Raw genomic sequence first — 13,257 nt, forward strand, 5'->3', positions numbered from 1 at the left:
TTTTTTCTGGTTGCAGTTCAGCCGGGGCCAGGTTTGAACCCGCCACCCTCGGTATATGGGGCCGGCGCCTCACCGACTGAGCCACAGGCGCCGCCCCTATCAGATATTTCTTAAAAACATAGTTTGTAGGGTGGTGCCTGTGGCTCAGTTGGTAGGGCGCCAGCCCCATATACTGAGGGTGGCGGGTTCAAACCCGGCCCCGGCTGAACTGCAACCAAAAAATAGCCGGGCATTGTGGCGGGCGCCTGTAGTCCCAGCTACTTGGAGGCTGAGGCAAGAGAATCGCTTAAGCCCAGGAGTTGGAGGTTGCTGTGAGCTGTGTGATGCCATGGCACTCTACCGAGGGCCATAAGGTGAGACTCTGTCTGTACAAAACAAACAAACAAAAAATACACAGTTTGTAAAGAATGTATAACAATGTATCATACGGACATACCATAATTTAATTAACCCTGTTTCTGTTTTTTTTTTTTAAAGACATTTAGATAGTTTCTGGATATTTGTCCAATATGCTTGGGACCAGTACATGAAGGAATCCATCATAACTAACACTTGCTAATATTGCTCATCAGTACTTAAAAAGTTTTCCTTGGTAATATGATAGAGAGAAAAAGTATTCTTTTGTTTTCATTTGGAGGTCTTTGATCGCTACCTAAAGCTGAGATTCTTTTTTGCCTTCTTTTTTTTTTTTTTTTTGTAGAGACAGAGTCTCACTTTATGGCCCTCGGCAGAGTGCCGTGGCCTCACACAGCTCACAGCAACCTCCAACTCCTGGGCTTAAGCGATTCTCCTGCCTCAGCCTCCCAAGCAGCTGGGACCACAGGCGCCCACCACAATGCCCGGCTATTTTTTGGTTGCAGTTTGGCCGGGGCTGGGTTTGAACCCGCCACCCTCGGCATATGGGGCTGGCGCCCTACAGACTGAGCCACAGGCGCCACCCCTTTTTTGCCTTCTTTTGTGACTTTATTTATATCCTATATTCATCTTTCATGGGGTTTAAATAATTACATGCACTTTTTTTTTGTTTGTTTGAGACAGAGTCTCACTATGTTGCCCTTGATAGAGTGGTGTCACATCACAGCTTACAGCAACCTCAAACTTTTGGGCTTAAGTGATTCTCTTGCCTTAACCTTCCAACTAGCTGGGACTACAGGTGCCCACCACAATGCCTGGCTATTTTTTGGCTGCAGTTGTCATTGTTTAGCAGGCCTGGGCCAGGTTTGAACCTGCCAGCCTTGGTGTATGTGGCCAGCACCCTACTCACTGAGCTACAGGCACCAAGCCTACAAGCACTTTTGTTTAACTAAGATATCAACTTCTTTTCTGTCATATTTATTGCAAACATGATTCAGATTTCTTTTAAATTTACTTTTTGTCTTTTTGTTTTACTTGAGGCAGTGTGTTGCTTGGGTTAGAATGCAGTGGTGTCATCAAGCTCTCTGCAATCTGAAACTCCTAGGCTCAAGCAATCCTCCTTCCTCAGCTTCCCAAGCAGATTACAGGTGTGCACCACCATACCTGGCTAATTTTTCTATTTTTTGTAGAGATGGTGTCTATCCATTGCCCACGCTGGTCTTTATACTCTTGTCTGGAAGCAATCCTCCCACCTCAGCCTCCCAAAGTGCTGGACTACAGGTGTGAGCCACTGTGCCAGGCTTAAATGTACTTTTTAATGTATTTAAGCTTATTTTTTTGATATACTACAGATCTACAATTTCTTTTGTAGTTTATTAAAATGCTGTTATGCTTAAAAGCCCCCATTTCTAAGCCCAACCATTCAGTTTTCATATTTGCATTTTTAATTCAGTGTTTCTTAACCTTCTGGTGCTGCAGATTCCATTAAGAATCTCATGAAAGAGGGCAGCGCCTGTGGCTCAAAGGGGTAGGGCGCCGGTTCTATATGCCAGAGGTGGTGGGTTCAAACCCAGCACTGGCCAAAAAAAATAAAAAAAAATCTCATGAAAGTACAAGGCTTTTCTGGAATTTTATCCATGAACCAGAAAATTAAGAACTCCTGCATTAATCTTCCTGGAACTTATTTTAGTGTATTACAAAAAGCTAACCATTTTTCCCCCAAACAGCACTTGTCCTAGCAAGATTCATAAAATAATCTTTTCTATCTCAACTAATCTGTAATATATCATTTATTTACTAGATTCTCACAAATTTCAGTAAGATTCTTTTAACCAAGGTGATGGTTATTGTAAGCCTTTTCTTTGTAAAGGTAAAGCTAAAATGCTTACTATTCATTTTATGTAACATTTTTCTTTTTTTCTTTTTTATTTATTTATTTATTTTTTTTGGCCAGGGCTAGGTTTGAACCCACCACCTCTGGCATATGGGACCGGCGCCCTACTCCTTGAGCCACAGGCGCCGCCCTATGTAACATTTTTCTTTAGAAATATATTCAAACTTGAAATCTATTATTGTCTTTATATATCTCTAATTAGTATTTATCAACCTAGATTTCAAACCCAAGTACAAAATAAGATAGTACTAACAATGTCTTGAGGTTTTAGTTATAATATTGTGCCATTGTGCTTATTGCTTATGATCTTTATTATGATCTTTATTTTTCCTTTTTATTTTGAAAAATTTCAAACTTTGTCCAAAGGATAGCAAAATCAATACCTTTAAATTCCCTCTTTAGTCTGATTTTTTTTTTTTTTTTTTTGTTTGAGACAGGGTCTTGCTTTGTCACCTGTGTTAAGAGTGCAGTGGCCTCATCATAAGTCACTGCAACCTCAGACTCCTGGGCTCAAGAGATCCTCTTGCCTTAGCCTCCTAAGTAGCTGAGTCTACAGGGGTGAGCATGACCAGCTAATCTTTTTATTTCTTTTTACAGACAGGGTCTTGCTCAGGCTGGTCTAAAAACCAAAGTGCTAAGATCATAGGTGTGTGCCACTTCATCTGGCTTGATTCTTAATTAATTAATTAATTAATCTCTCTCAATTGTCTTTGTTTTCAACATAAACTTGTATTTTGCTGAATCATTTGAAAGTAAACCACAGACATCATGAGAATTCACTCTTCAGTATTTCAGCAAGTCTCCTTTGTTTTTTAAACATAGTAGAACCTTAAGTTGACCACTCAAGGGACTGTAACTAACTGGTCAATATACAGGGGTGATCAACATAAGGAACTAGGCCTACTGTACTGATACATACATGTGGCGCATGTCCAGTCTATGAAAATTAGGTCAACTTAAGGAGGTGGTCAATGGAGGGAGCTGGTCAACTACAGAGGTTCCACTGTATTTTATAGGAAAAAAACAAAAAAAAATTTTTTTTCAGTGAACACTGATTGCCTACCAGTTACATTCTGGAATAAATTACTTACTGCAATTGTGTCGTAATTTTTTTTTTTTTTTGAGACAGCCTTAAGCTGTCGCCCTGGGTAGAGTGCTGTGGCATTAGAGCTCACAGCAACCTCCAACTTCTGGGTTGAAGCGATTCTCCTGCCTCCACTTCCCAAGTAGCTGGGACCACAGGCACAAGCCACAACGCCCGTCTTTTCTTTTGGTTGTAGCCGTCATTGTTGTTTGGTGGGTCTGGGCTGGATTCGAACCCACCAGCTCAGGTGTATGTGGCTGGCGCCCTAGCTGCTTGAGCCACAGGCGCCGAGCCAGCATTTTTATCCATTCATTAATCTATCTTATTTCTGTATACAATGAAATGTACAAATATGCATACTTGCTGAATTTTGATAAATAAACGTATTCATGTAATTAAAATCCTTAGCAAGCCAAAGAGCATTACCCTAATAAGTTCCCTTGAATGGAAATATGGACTGCTTCATGAAATTATGTGCATTTTTTGTGCAGGAGTATGACTGCTTCATTTATTTATTTATTAAAAAAGCTTAACAAGGAAAATAACCCTAGTGGCAATACCGCTTATTTTCTCTAAAAAGTTGTTCGCAATAGTTCTCTTCTTTAGTATGCTGGACAAGACAGCTGAATTATATGTGAAGTTGAGATGGTCATTTATGAGACTGACACTAGAACAAGGATTAGCAAACCACAAAAATGTCTGCCATCTGAGTATGTGAATGAAATTTTACCGGAACAACAGTATGCTTTTGGAGTGATACTGATGTTGCTGGTGTAGGGTCTTACTTTGAGAACCACTGACATACAGGATGTTATGTCATCAAAGAAGGAAAAATGTGTGGTAGGGGTAGAGAACTAGGGCAGGGAAAGGTTCTTGAAGGAAAGGACATGAGATGAGTCTTTAAGGGTGCCTAGAAGCTAGCTAGTAAAAGGATCCTAAGAGAGGAAAGCTGAGAAAAAGAAGGGTAGTAAGAAAAAGCCTGATGTTTTAGGAAACTCCAACCAGCTTAGTGTTATTTGTGCATAAAATTTAATGTCGGTGGGCTCAGCACCCATAGCTGATTAGAGCAACAGCCACATATACCAAGGCTGGCAGGTTCGAGCCCAGCCGGGGCCTGTTAAACAATAATGACAACTGCAACCAAAAAGTAGCTGGGCGTTGTGGTGGGTGCCTGTAGTCCCAGCTACTTGGGAGTCTCAGGCAAGAGAATCTCTTAAGCCCAAGAGTTTGAGGTTGCTGTGAGCTGTGACGCCACGGCATTCTACATAGGGTGACAGCTTGAGATGCTGTCTCAAAAAAAAAAAAAAAAAAAATTAATGCAGGTGGTTGATTAGACTAGAAGAGCAGAGAGGCCAGAGACCATTACCATCTCTCACCTGCTCTATTAATAAGCACTTCAGACTTTACAATGTAAGATGATCAGCATAAATGGTAACAAGCAATTTAAAGGGTTTTAAGCAGAGCAGGGACTTGATCAGATGTGCATTTTTAAAAAGATCATTTGCATGGAGAACTAGAAGCACTATGATTATTTATTAAGGAGTGTTTGAAATAGTTATTTATGGAAGCCCACTTTTATCTAATTCTGCACAGAAGCAGAGAAGGAAAGGAAATCTAACAATACTTAAGTCATTGTAACTTGGCTCTCACTGATGCCAAGAAGGACATCTAAACTTTAAAGACGCCAGAGGCTGGGCAACGTGGCTCACACCTCTAATTCTAGGACCCTGGGAGGTCAAGGAGAGTGGATTGCTTGAGCTCAAGAGTTTGAGACCAGCCTGACAAAGAGTGAGACCCCCTCGTCTCTACTAAAAATAAAAAACTGAGGCAAGAGGATAGCTTGAGCCCAAGAGTTTGAGGTTGCTATGAGCTGTGACACCATGGCACTCCACCAAGGGAGACAAAGTGAGACAAAGTGTTTTTCAATTAAAAACAATAACAACCAAGACACCAGACAAAAAGATGGTCACAGAACTTTGTAGTTGTCCAAAATATGCTCATGCTAATTAGAAAAGATTCTTTTGCAAGAAACATTCACACGTTTGTGAATGTTTAGCATGAGAAGAATCTGCAAAAAAGTAGCTTCCTGTGTAGCGCCAGCTTTCTATTTCCGTTCTTAAATGTGTTTATAGACCTTTCTATGTGTCAGAAGTAAAATTCATTACAATGAAGATATCCAGACTTAAGGCTCAGAGGAGGCTGGAGGCTACGTCTTAGTCTTCCTAATCCTATCCAGGGGGTTAGAAATCTTGGAAGCCCGTCCTATTTTACAACTGGGTAGACCTATGGGGCTATAATTTTCTCAATTATGAAATGGCTTAGAATAGATGATCCGCAAAACAACATCCCTTTTTAACCCGTCTCTGACATCAACAAAGAACATCTTCATCTATTTTCAGACAATATTTAATGACAAATGTGTGTTGTCTAGTACGTATGTATAAGCCAGGCGTAATCAAGGTCACTTACCTAAGGTTCTACATGTTCTGAAAGACCATCTGTCAAAAGGAATGTTCCTTTCAGGTTTTTTTTTTTCCAGTAAATTTCACGATGGCACTAATAGCTATACTAGGAAAAGATATTTAAGCATTGCTTTGGAATGACATTTGTTTTTGCTGTACATTCTTAGCGCAAAACCCACCATGAATCAGTTTTCTGGATGAAGGAAAAAGTTAATTTGTCAACACTTCATTTTTCTTTATTTAGAAAAGGAGATAACTGGCCTCGCCTGGTGGCTCATGCCTGTAATCCTAGCACTATGGGAGGCTGGGATGGGTGGATGGCCTGAGCTCAGGAGTTCAAGACCAGCCTGAGCAAGAGCAAGACCCCTTCTCTACTAAAAAAAATAGGAGAAACTGGCCGGGCATTGTGGCGGGCATCTGTAGTCCCAGCTACCAGAGCGGCTAAGGCTAAAGAGGATCACTTGAGCCTAAGAGTTTGAGGTTGCTGTGAGCTATGACCGCCACCGCACTCTATCTAGGGTGACAGAGTGAGACTCTGTCTTAAGAAAAAAAAAAAAAAGGAGATAATTAATAGTAACAACAGTGGTACGCAGCAGTTAGAAACCTCTGGATGAAAGTTAGGAGCCAAATTTTATTACCCGAAAAGGGCAGGTTGGCTGAGGAGTGCAGGATAGGCGCATCATCTCAGCAAACGATTAAATGCAAAGCCGCTCCGCTTGCACAATACCGGGAAAGTTTATTAGCTTGCTTCCTTGAAATGAACAGTTTAGGTCACCTGCAGAGATTAAAGCAGGCCTTTACGTCCACTCTATGAAATCATGACTCCCACCTGTGCATTCTGGGCCAGCGCGTACCCATAAAGGCCATACCTGTAATCGCAGAGCTTAGGCTGATTACCGCAGTGCTGCTTGCAAACCACACAGTAACTGCACAGGGGCACGTTGCCGCGGATCCAGTGATGGGGCATGGCGTCCAGGGCCTTGCTGTCATTCTTGAGCATTATCTCTTTGCACTGGAAGCGCTTGTCGGCCTTCTTGAGGCAGCCCTCGTCCACGCGTAGCCCACAGCAGTCGCAGAAGGCGCCCTGCAGAATGTGCTGCGCACACACGCAGCAGTAGGTGGGCTGGCTGAACAGGTCCGTGTCATGCCACCGGTGCTTGCTCTTGCGAAAGATGTCCCTGCGGTGCAGCTGCCGGCGCGACCGCTGGAGGCTACACCATAAGGTGATGAACACCGGCAGCAGCACCGAGCACAGCGTCCACAGGAGCAGATGCCCGTCTGCAAACAGGCCCTCGGAGGGCGGGACCAGCGCCGGCCGCCTCTCCCCTTCCATCTTCTCCAAGGACCGCGTCTAACTAGGAAAGAAACAGGCGGGGTCCACGCCGGGCTTGCTCTTCCCTCCCCGCCTTCCACGGGCGAAGGCGAGCGCCATCCGTCCAGGTGGCTGCGCTCTCTCCCCGGGCCGGCACGCGCGTCGCTTCCCAGGCGCCAACCGCGCACCTGCCAGCCAAGGGGACAGCGTCCAGCCGTCACGCTCCCGTTCCCTCCCTCCGGCCTTCTTCGGCCCAGCCGCGGGAGAGCGTCCGCAGCCGGAGGCTGTCGCCGCCTCCGCACCTCGCCGCCGGGATGACTCTGGGAGGCTCACAACACACGTTTACAGGTTGCCTTCCGCGGAGAGGCCGGACGCCTCCGCGTCACTGCGCCAGTCGGTGTCGGTAACCGCCAGCGCCGGCCTCAGTCCCGCACTCCCCCAGGGGGCGTCCCGCCGCTCCCGGCCCGGGGCGTGGCCTCCTCCAGGGCCCCGCCCGCACCCACGCGCGGCCCGGCGCCCCGGCCTCTCTCGCGATGCCTCCGGAGACCGGCGCCTCAGCCCCGCCCGCCCTTGGGCCCTATCGCACGAGGCGGAGGGGCGGCTCCCAGTCAGCCCTCCAGCCGTCCTCGAGCCACAGGAACTCGACGCGGGGCCTGCGGGCGGCGACCAGGCCGCGCGTGCGGAGGGTTGAGGCGCCAGCAACTGGAGACTTGAGCGCCCGGCCGGGGCCGCGGGCGGCGGGGGCGGGGCCTGCGGCGGGGAGCCCGGCGGTTGGCGGCCGGGCTGAGGGGTGGGGCGGAGGTGTGAGGTGGGAGGGAAAGCGGCCGGGCTGAGGGGGCGGGGACGTAGAAAATAGGGATGATGGAAGGGGCGGGACACCACAGAGTGGGGCGTGGCCTAGGGAAAAGAGGGGACTGAGTAACAATGGGGGCGTTAAAGAGGGTGGATGTTTGAAGTCTGTGGATTGCCAATGAAAGTTACAGTACAAATTATTTACAGCAGCGGTCCCCAACCTTTTTGGTACCAGGGACCGTTTTCATGGCAGACAATTTTTCCCCCAAGGGGTAGGCGGGCGAAAGGGAGGGGATGGCTTAGGGATAATTCAAGCCACTTCGTCTCTTTCTCAGGTCATGGGGCATTAGATCAGTGTTTCTCAACTTTTCTTTCTTTATTTTTATCTCATGGCACACTTAAATTGTGTTGATAAAAAAGAATTTAAAAAAAAGAATATACTTACTGTGCTTGGAATTTCTTTAAAAAATAATTTAATTAATGATCTTTAAAAATTTTTGAGGCATCCTAAGATCCTTTCGCAGCACACCAGTATGCCAGGGCACACAGGTTGCAAAAACACTGCTAGTAGATTCTCATAAATAGCACACGATCTATATCCCTTGTACAGGCAGTTTATAGTAGGGATCATTCATATTCCTATGAGAATCTAATGCCCTCTATCAAAGGCAGGGCTCAGGCAGTGATGCTGGCAACCAGGAGGGCCTGTAAGTACAGGTGAAGCTTCCCTCAACTCACCTTACTTCCCTCAACTGCTGTGTAACTGGTTCCTAACGGGCCACAAAGTCCTTGTCTGCAGCTGAGGGTTGGGGACTGCAGATTTACAGTATGAGTTAAGATTAATCTATGACCTTCAACCGTCCCTGTTCCTCACTATCTGTGAGAAGTGGGTGCTGGCATGGTTTTGAATGTTGGAATGGAGAACATTGGCAGTTTGGAGAGTGTTATATACTAAGGAATGTGATAGTCCAGTCAAACATTGATAAATGTCACTGCAGTCCTGGCTAGTTATTAAACGCATACTGGTTGAATGCACAGTATATGCCAGGCACCATGCAGGGAGCACCAGACTTGTTGAAACATGCCTAACAAGCAGCATTATTATCTAGCACTGTGTGTAATGGCTTAGTGCACCCCAGCCTCTATCTCTGCACTTGGTAGGCACCATACCGAGTGCATCATCCCCATTTTACAAGGCATAGAGAAATTAAGAAACATACTTCATGCACACAACCAATGTTGGGACTAAGATCATTTTTACTTACTCAGCTTCACCCTAAATTAAGCCATCATAGAGATAGTTTTATCTTTTTTTTTTCCTTTTTTTGGCGACAAGAGTCTCACTATGATGCCCTGGGTAGAGTACCATGGCATCATACTTCACAGGAACCTCAAACTCTTGGGCTCAATCAATCCTCCTGCCTCAACCTCTCAAGTAGCTGAGACTATAGGTGTGTGCCACAAAACACCCAGCTAGTTTTCTATTTTTAGTAGAGATGGGGTCTTGCTCTTGCTCAGGCTGGTCTAACTCCTAAGCTCAAGCAATCCACCTGCCTCAGCCTCCCAGAGTGTTAGAATAACAGGCGTGAGCCATCTTGCTCAGCAAGAGAGTTTATCTTATTCTGTTTCTTCTCTAAGAACCTTGTCCTGGGAATCTTGCTAAAATGCAGATTCTGATTTCATTTCGGGGGAAGAAGCTTGAGAATCTTCATTTCTAATAAGATCTCAGGTGATGCTGCTGCTAGTTCCAGGAACACATTTTGAATATTGAGGCTGAAGTGTTTAACAGTCTGAATTATGAAGACCAAGAGGGTAATTAATAGTGTGGTATAATGAAAAAGAGTGTGGACATTTTTAATCCTTTTGTGACTGTGGAAGTTGGAATCTGATCAAAATTTTCTGAGTGGGTTTACTTTTGTGGTGGAGGATTATGCTGGTCTTTATGGCAGATAGGTCTGAGAATATCCTGGAGAGCTGGTTTAGTTATGGCAAATTTCTTCAACATGTGAATGTAATTGAAGTATTTAATTTCTCCGTCATAAATGAAACTTAGTTTAGCTGGGTACAGGATCCTGGGTTGAAAGTTATTTTGTTTTAGGAGATTAAAAGTCAATGACCATCCTCTTCTAGCTTGAAAGGTTTCAGCAGAGAGATCTGCAGTTATTCTAGTATTTTTGCCCTTGTAGGTGATGGTTTTCTTTCATCTCACTGCTTTAAGAATTTTCTCCTTCATATTAACTTTAGTGAAGTTGATTATGATGTGTCTGGGGGATGTCTTATTTGGGTTGAGTCGTGCTGGAGTTCTGAAACTGTCTGCTATCTGAATTTCAGAATCTCTTGGCATGTCTGGAAAGTTCTCCTTCATAATCTCATGGAGAAGAGACTCTATGCCTTGTGAAGCCACTTTGTTGCTTTCGGGGATCACTATAAGACGAATATTGGTTTTCTTCAAATTATCCCAGAGCTCTCTGAGAGAGTGATCTGTTTTTGTCCTCCATTTCTCTTCCTCTCTGAGAGTTTGGGAGAGTTCAAAAGCTTTGTCTTCAATGTCATAAATCTTTTCTTCTGCTTGCTCCATTCTGGTACTGAGGGATTCTACTGTGTTTCTCAGATCTTTGAGGGCTGCAATTTCTTGTCTCAATGTGTCAAAATCTTTGGTCATTTGGTCTTTGAATTCATTGACTTCTTGAGATATCTTTTGGGTTGCTGCTTGGAATTCTAATTCGATCTTATTTGCTATCCAGATTCTGAATTCGATTTCTGACATCTCAGCTATTTGTTTGTGTGTGGGATCTTGTGCTGTGTCTGCCCCATTGTTCCTTGGGGGAGTTGATCTACTCTGATTATTTATATTGCCAGAGTTTTTCCATTGATTTCGCCTCATGATTGTTTTTCACCATTGCCTCTGGCCATTCTCAGAATTGGGGAGGTGTCTCTCCAAGATTAGACCCCAGTGGGATCATTGTATTGTTGCTGGATCTTTGTAGGGAGTGGCCCTGTGTAGTTCCTCTGGGGCTGCCCCAGCCAGGGAGTTCTGGTTGTGGAAGCAGCTCTGGAGTGTGACACACCTGGATCCAGCAACAAGGCGGGAGGTGGTGCGCACGGTTCTGGGAGTTCCTGGCGCCCAGTGACTTTGGCATAGAAAGCCCAAGGCTCCAACAGTCTCTGGCCAGGAGAAGGGCTCTGCGCAGAGGCAGGGAGGGCTCCGGAGGGCACACGGCTACCAGACTCCCTGGCCAGATGAGCGGGCCGGTGTGGAGGCAGGGAGGGTATAGGAGGGAGGACGCAGGGTTGCGCAGCTCCTGCAGTTCCTGGTCAGTGCATGTGGAGGCCTGGTGGGCACAGGTCAGGATCGGGGGTCGCGGCACAGCTCTTATGGAGGTCTGGGCGGCGTCAAGCTGAGGAGTTTGAGGTTGCTATGAGCTGTGATGCCACGGCACTCTACCCAGGGCAATAGCCTGAGGCTCCATTGTGCCAAAACTGGTCTCACTCTGCCCCTGAGGGTTAAGGCTGTAAGGCAGCTCAGTCCCCGCCTTTAGGCTGCTTAGTCACTAGGTTACTAGCTCCTGCCTGATCCTTGCTCCATACCCTGAGGGTGGAGCTTGCCAGGGCAGTTCTCTCACAATGGCTCCCTGTGGTCCACAGCCGAACACTATTAGCTTTGTCCGGCTCAGCGGCTCAGCTGGGGCCCTACACAACACCCAAAGTTCTCCGCACTCCTGCTCAAGCTCTCCCCAAGGCAGTTAAACTGAGTGGCAAGTCCAAAAACACTGAGACAGTTCACAGGTAAGGCCTTTCCAGTTTGCAGTCTCACTGCTGCTTGTACTTACGGCTGCTGGTGAGATTAGGTCAATCGGACACACACAACCACTTGCCAGTTTTCCACTGTTTTTGTCCTCCTCTTGGGGTCCAGAAGTCCCTTGCTGACTCCCTGTATCCTTAAAGGGATGATTATAGGTAGATCCCACCAACCGGAGATGCCTGGAGTCTTATCTCCCCAGACTCACTGTGCCCTGTTGTAGGGAGGCTGTTACTTGGCCGCCATCTTGGATTATCCCTCTGTTTGAACATTTTGGTCTATTTTCTTCCATTATTTTCTATGGAAATGGTTTTCTTTCTTTCTTTTTTTTTTTTGTATATATACTTTTGATGATGTGGGTAGATATATGAAGCCTGATAATTAAGTTTGCGAACTCATTCTAGAAAAAGTGCTACATACCTGATTGCTGAATATCGCTATGGTGACCTTCAAAGTACACTCCCCTTGGGAAGCTGTGGACCAATGTCAGTGCTTAGTCCACCCTTCAAAGCAATTTTGGAACACTTTTTTTGGAATGACCATCAGCACTATCATATGGCACACAAAACATGTAACAACAATAATGAATACCATTCAGCAAGACACTGCCACATGTTGACATGAACACAGCTGTGAGACACCGATATACTGAAGTTATGGAATCTTACCAAGTTGGTTGTACAGTGCTGCCAACCTAAGTACACAGTGGCAAGTTCATGAACTTAATTGTTAAAGCTCGTATTACTACAGCCTGATCATTCCAGAAAAAGTTTCTAAATTGCTTTGAAGAGTGGACCAGGCACTGGCATCAGTGTCTACTTTCTCAAGGGGAATACTTTGAAGGTGATAGTAGTGATGTTCAGCAAAGTGGTATGTAGCACTTTTTCTAAGATGAGATCCTGAACTTAATTGTTAGAACTTGTATTCTCTATCTGATTCTTTTTCATTTTAGCATTGCAAAATAACATCTACATGTTGTTTTAAAAAGTCATATATAATAGCTATATTATATTCCAGTCTATAAAGATAGCTCACAGTTTTTCTTGTTGACTAGGTAAGTTGTTTCTAATATCTTTCTATTATAAATAATTCCTCTGTTTAGGATTATTTCCTTATTCTCACATTTGGCTAAAGAATATGAAAAATGTAAGGCTTATGGGAAAATTGTTAACCATATTAGTCTTTCTTTGCTGAGTCAAAAATTATCTGGAAGATTTACCTGTATAGAGTCATATCAATAGAAATTACCACATTTAGGCAGGGCGCGGTGGTTCATGCCTGTAATTCCAGCATTCTGGGAGGCTGGGGAGGGTGGATTGAGCTCAGAAGTTCGAGACCACGCTGAGCAAGATTGAGACCCCCGTCTCTAAAAATAGCTGGGTGTTGTGGTGAGCACCTGGTGTCTTACCTACTTGGGAGGCTGAGGCTAGAGAATCACTTGAGTCCAAGAGTTTGAGGTTGCTGTGAGCTGCAATGCCACTGCAGTCTACCAGGGGGAGTGACCAAGTGAGACTCTGTCTCAAAAAAAAAAAAAAGAAAGAAAGAAATGACCACATCTGA

The 13,257-nt window shown here is 45.1% G+C and overlaps 1 protein-coding gene across 5 annotated transcripts in view; it reads right to left on the reverse strand.

Moving 5' to 3' along the window:
* The window catches only part of DGKE (diacylglycerol kinase epsilon), a 41,022-nt gene extending 33,316 nt beyond the window's left edge, over positions 1-7,706 (reverse strand). For all 5 annotated transcript variants that reach the window (XR_008375451.1, XM_053568173.1, XM_053568174.1 and 2 more), the window contains exon 1: positions 6,664-7,706. Coding sequence is in view for 4 of the 5 variants with exons in the window: in XM_053568173.1 (XP_053424148.1) it covers positions 6,664-7,127 (464 nt within the window). In the remaining variant the exon portion in view is untranslated. The remainder of the gene's footprint in view (positions 1-6,663) is intronic.
* Between the last annotated feature and the right edge of the window lie 5,551 nt (positions 7,707-13,257).

The sequence above is a fragment of the Nycticebus coucang genome, chromosome 18 (genome assembly GCF_027406575.1).
Source record: "Nycticebus coucang isolate mNycCou1 chromosome 18, mNycCou1.pri, whole genome shotgun sequence".
Classification (NCBI taxonomy): Eukaryota; Metazoa; Chordata; class Mammalia; order Primates; family Lorisidae; genus Nycticebus; species Nycticebus coucang.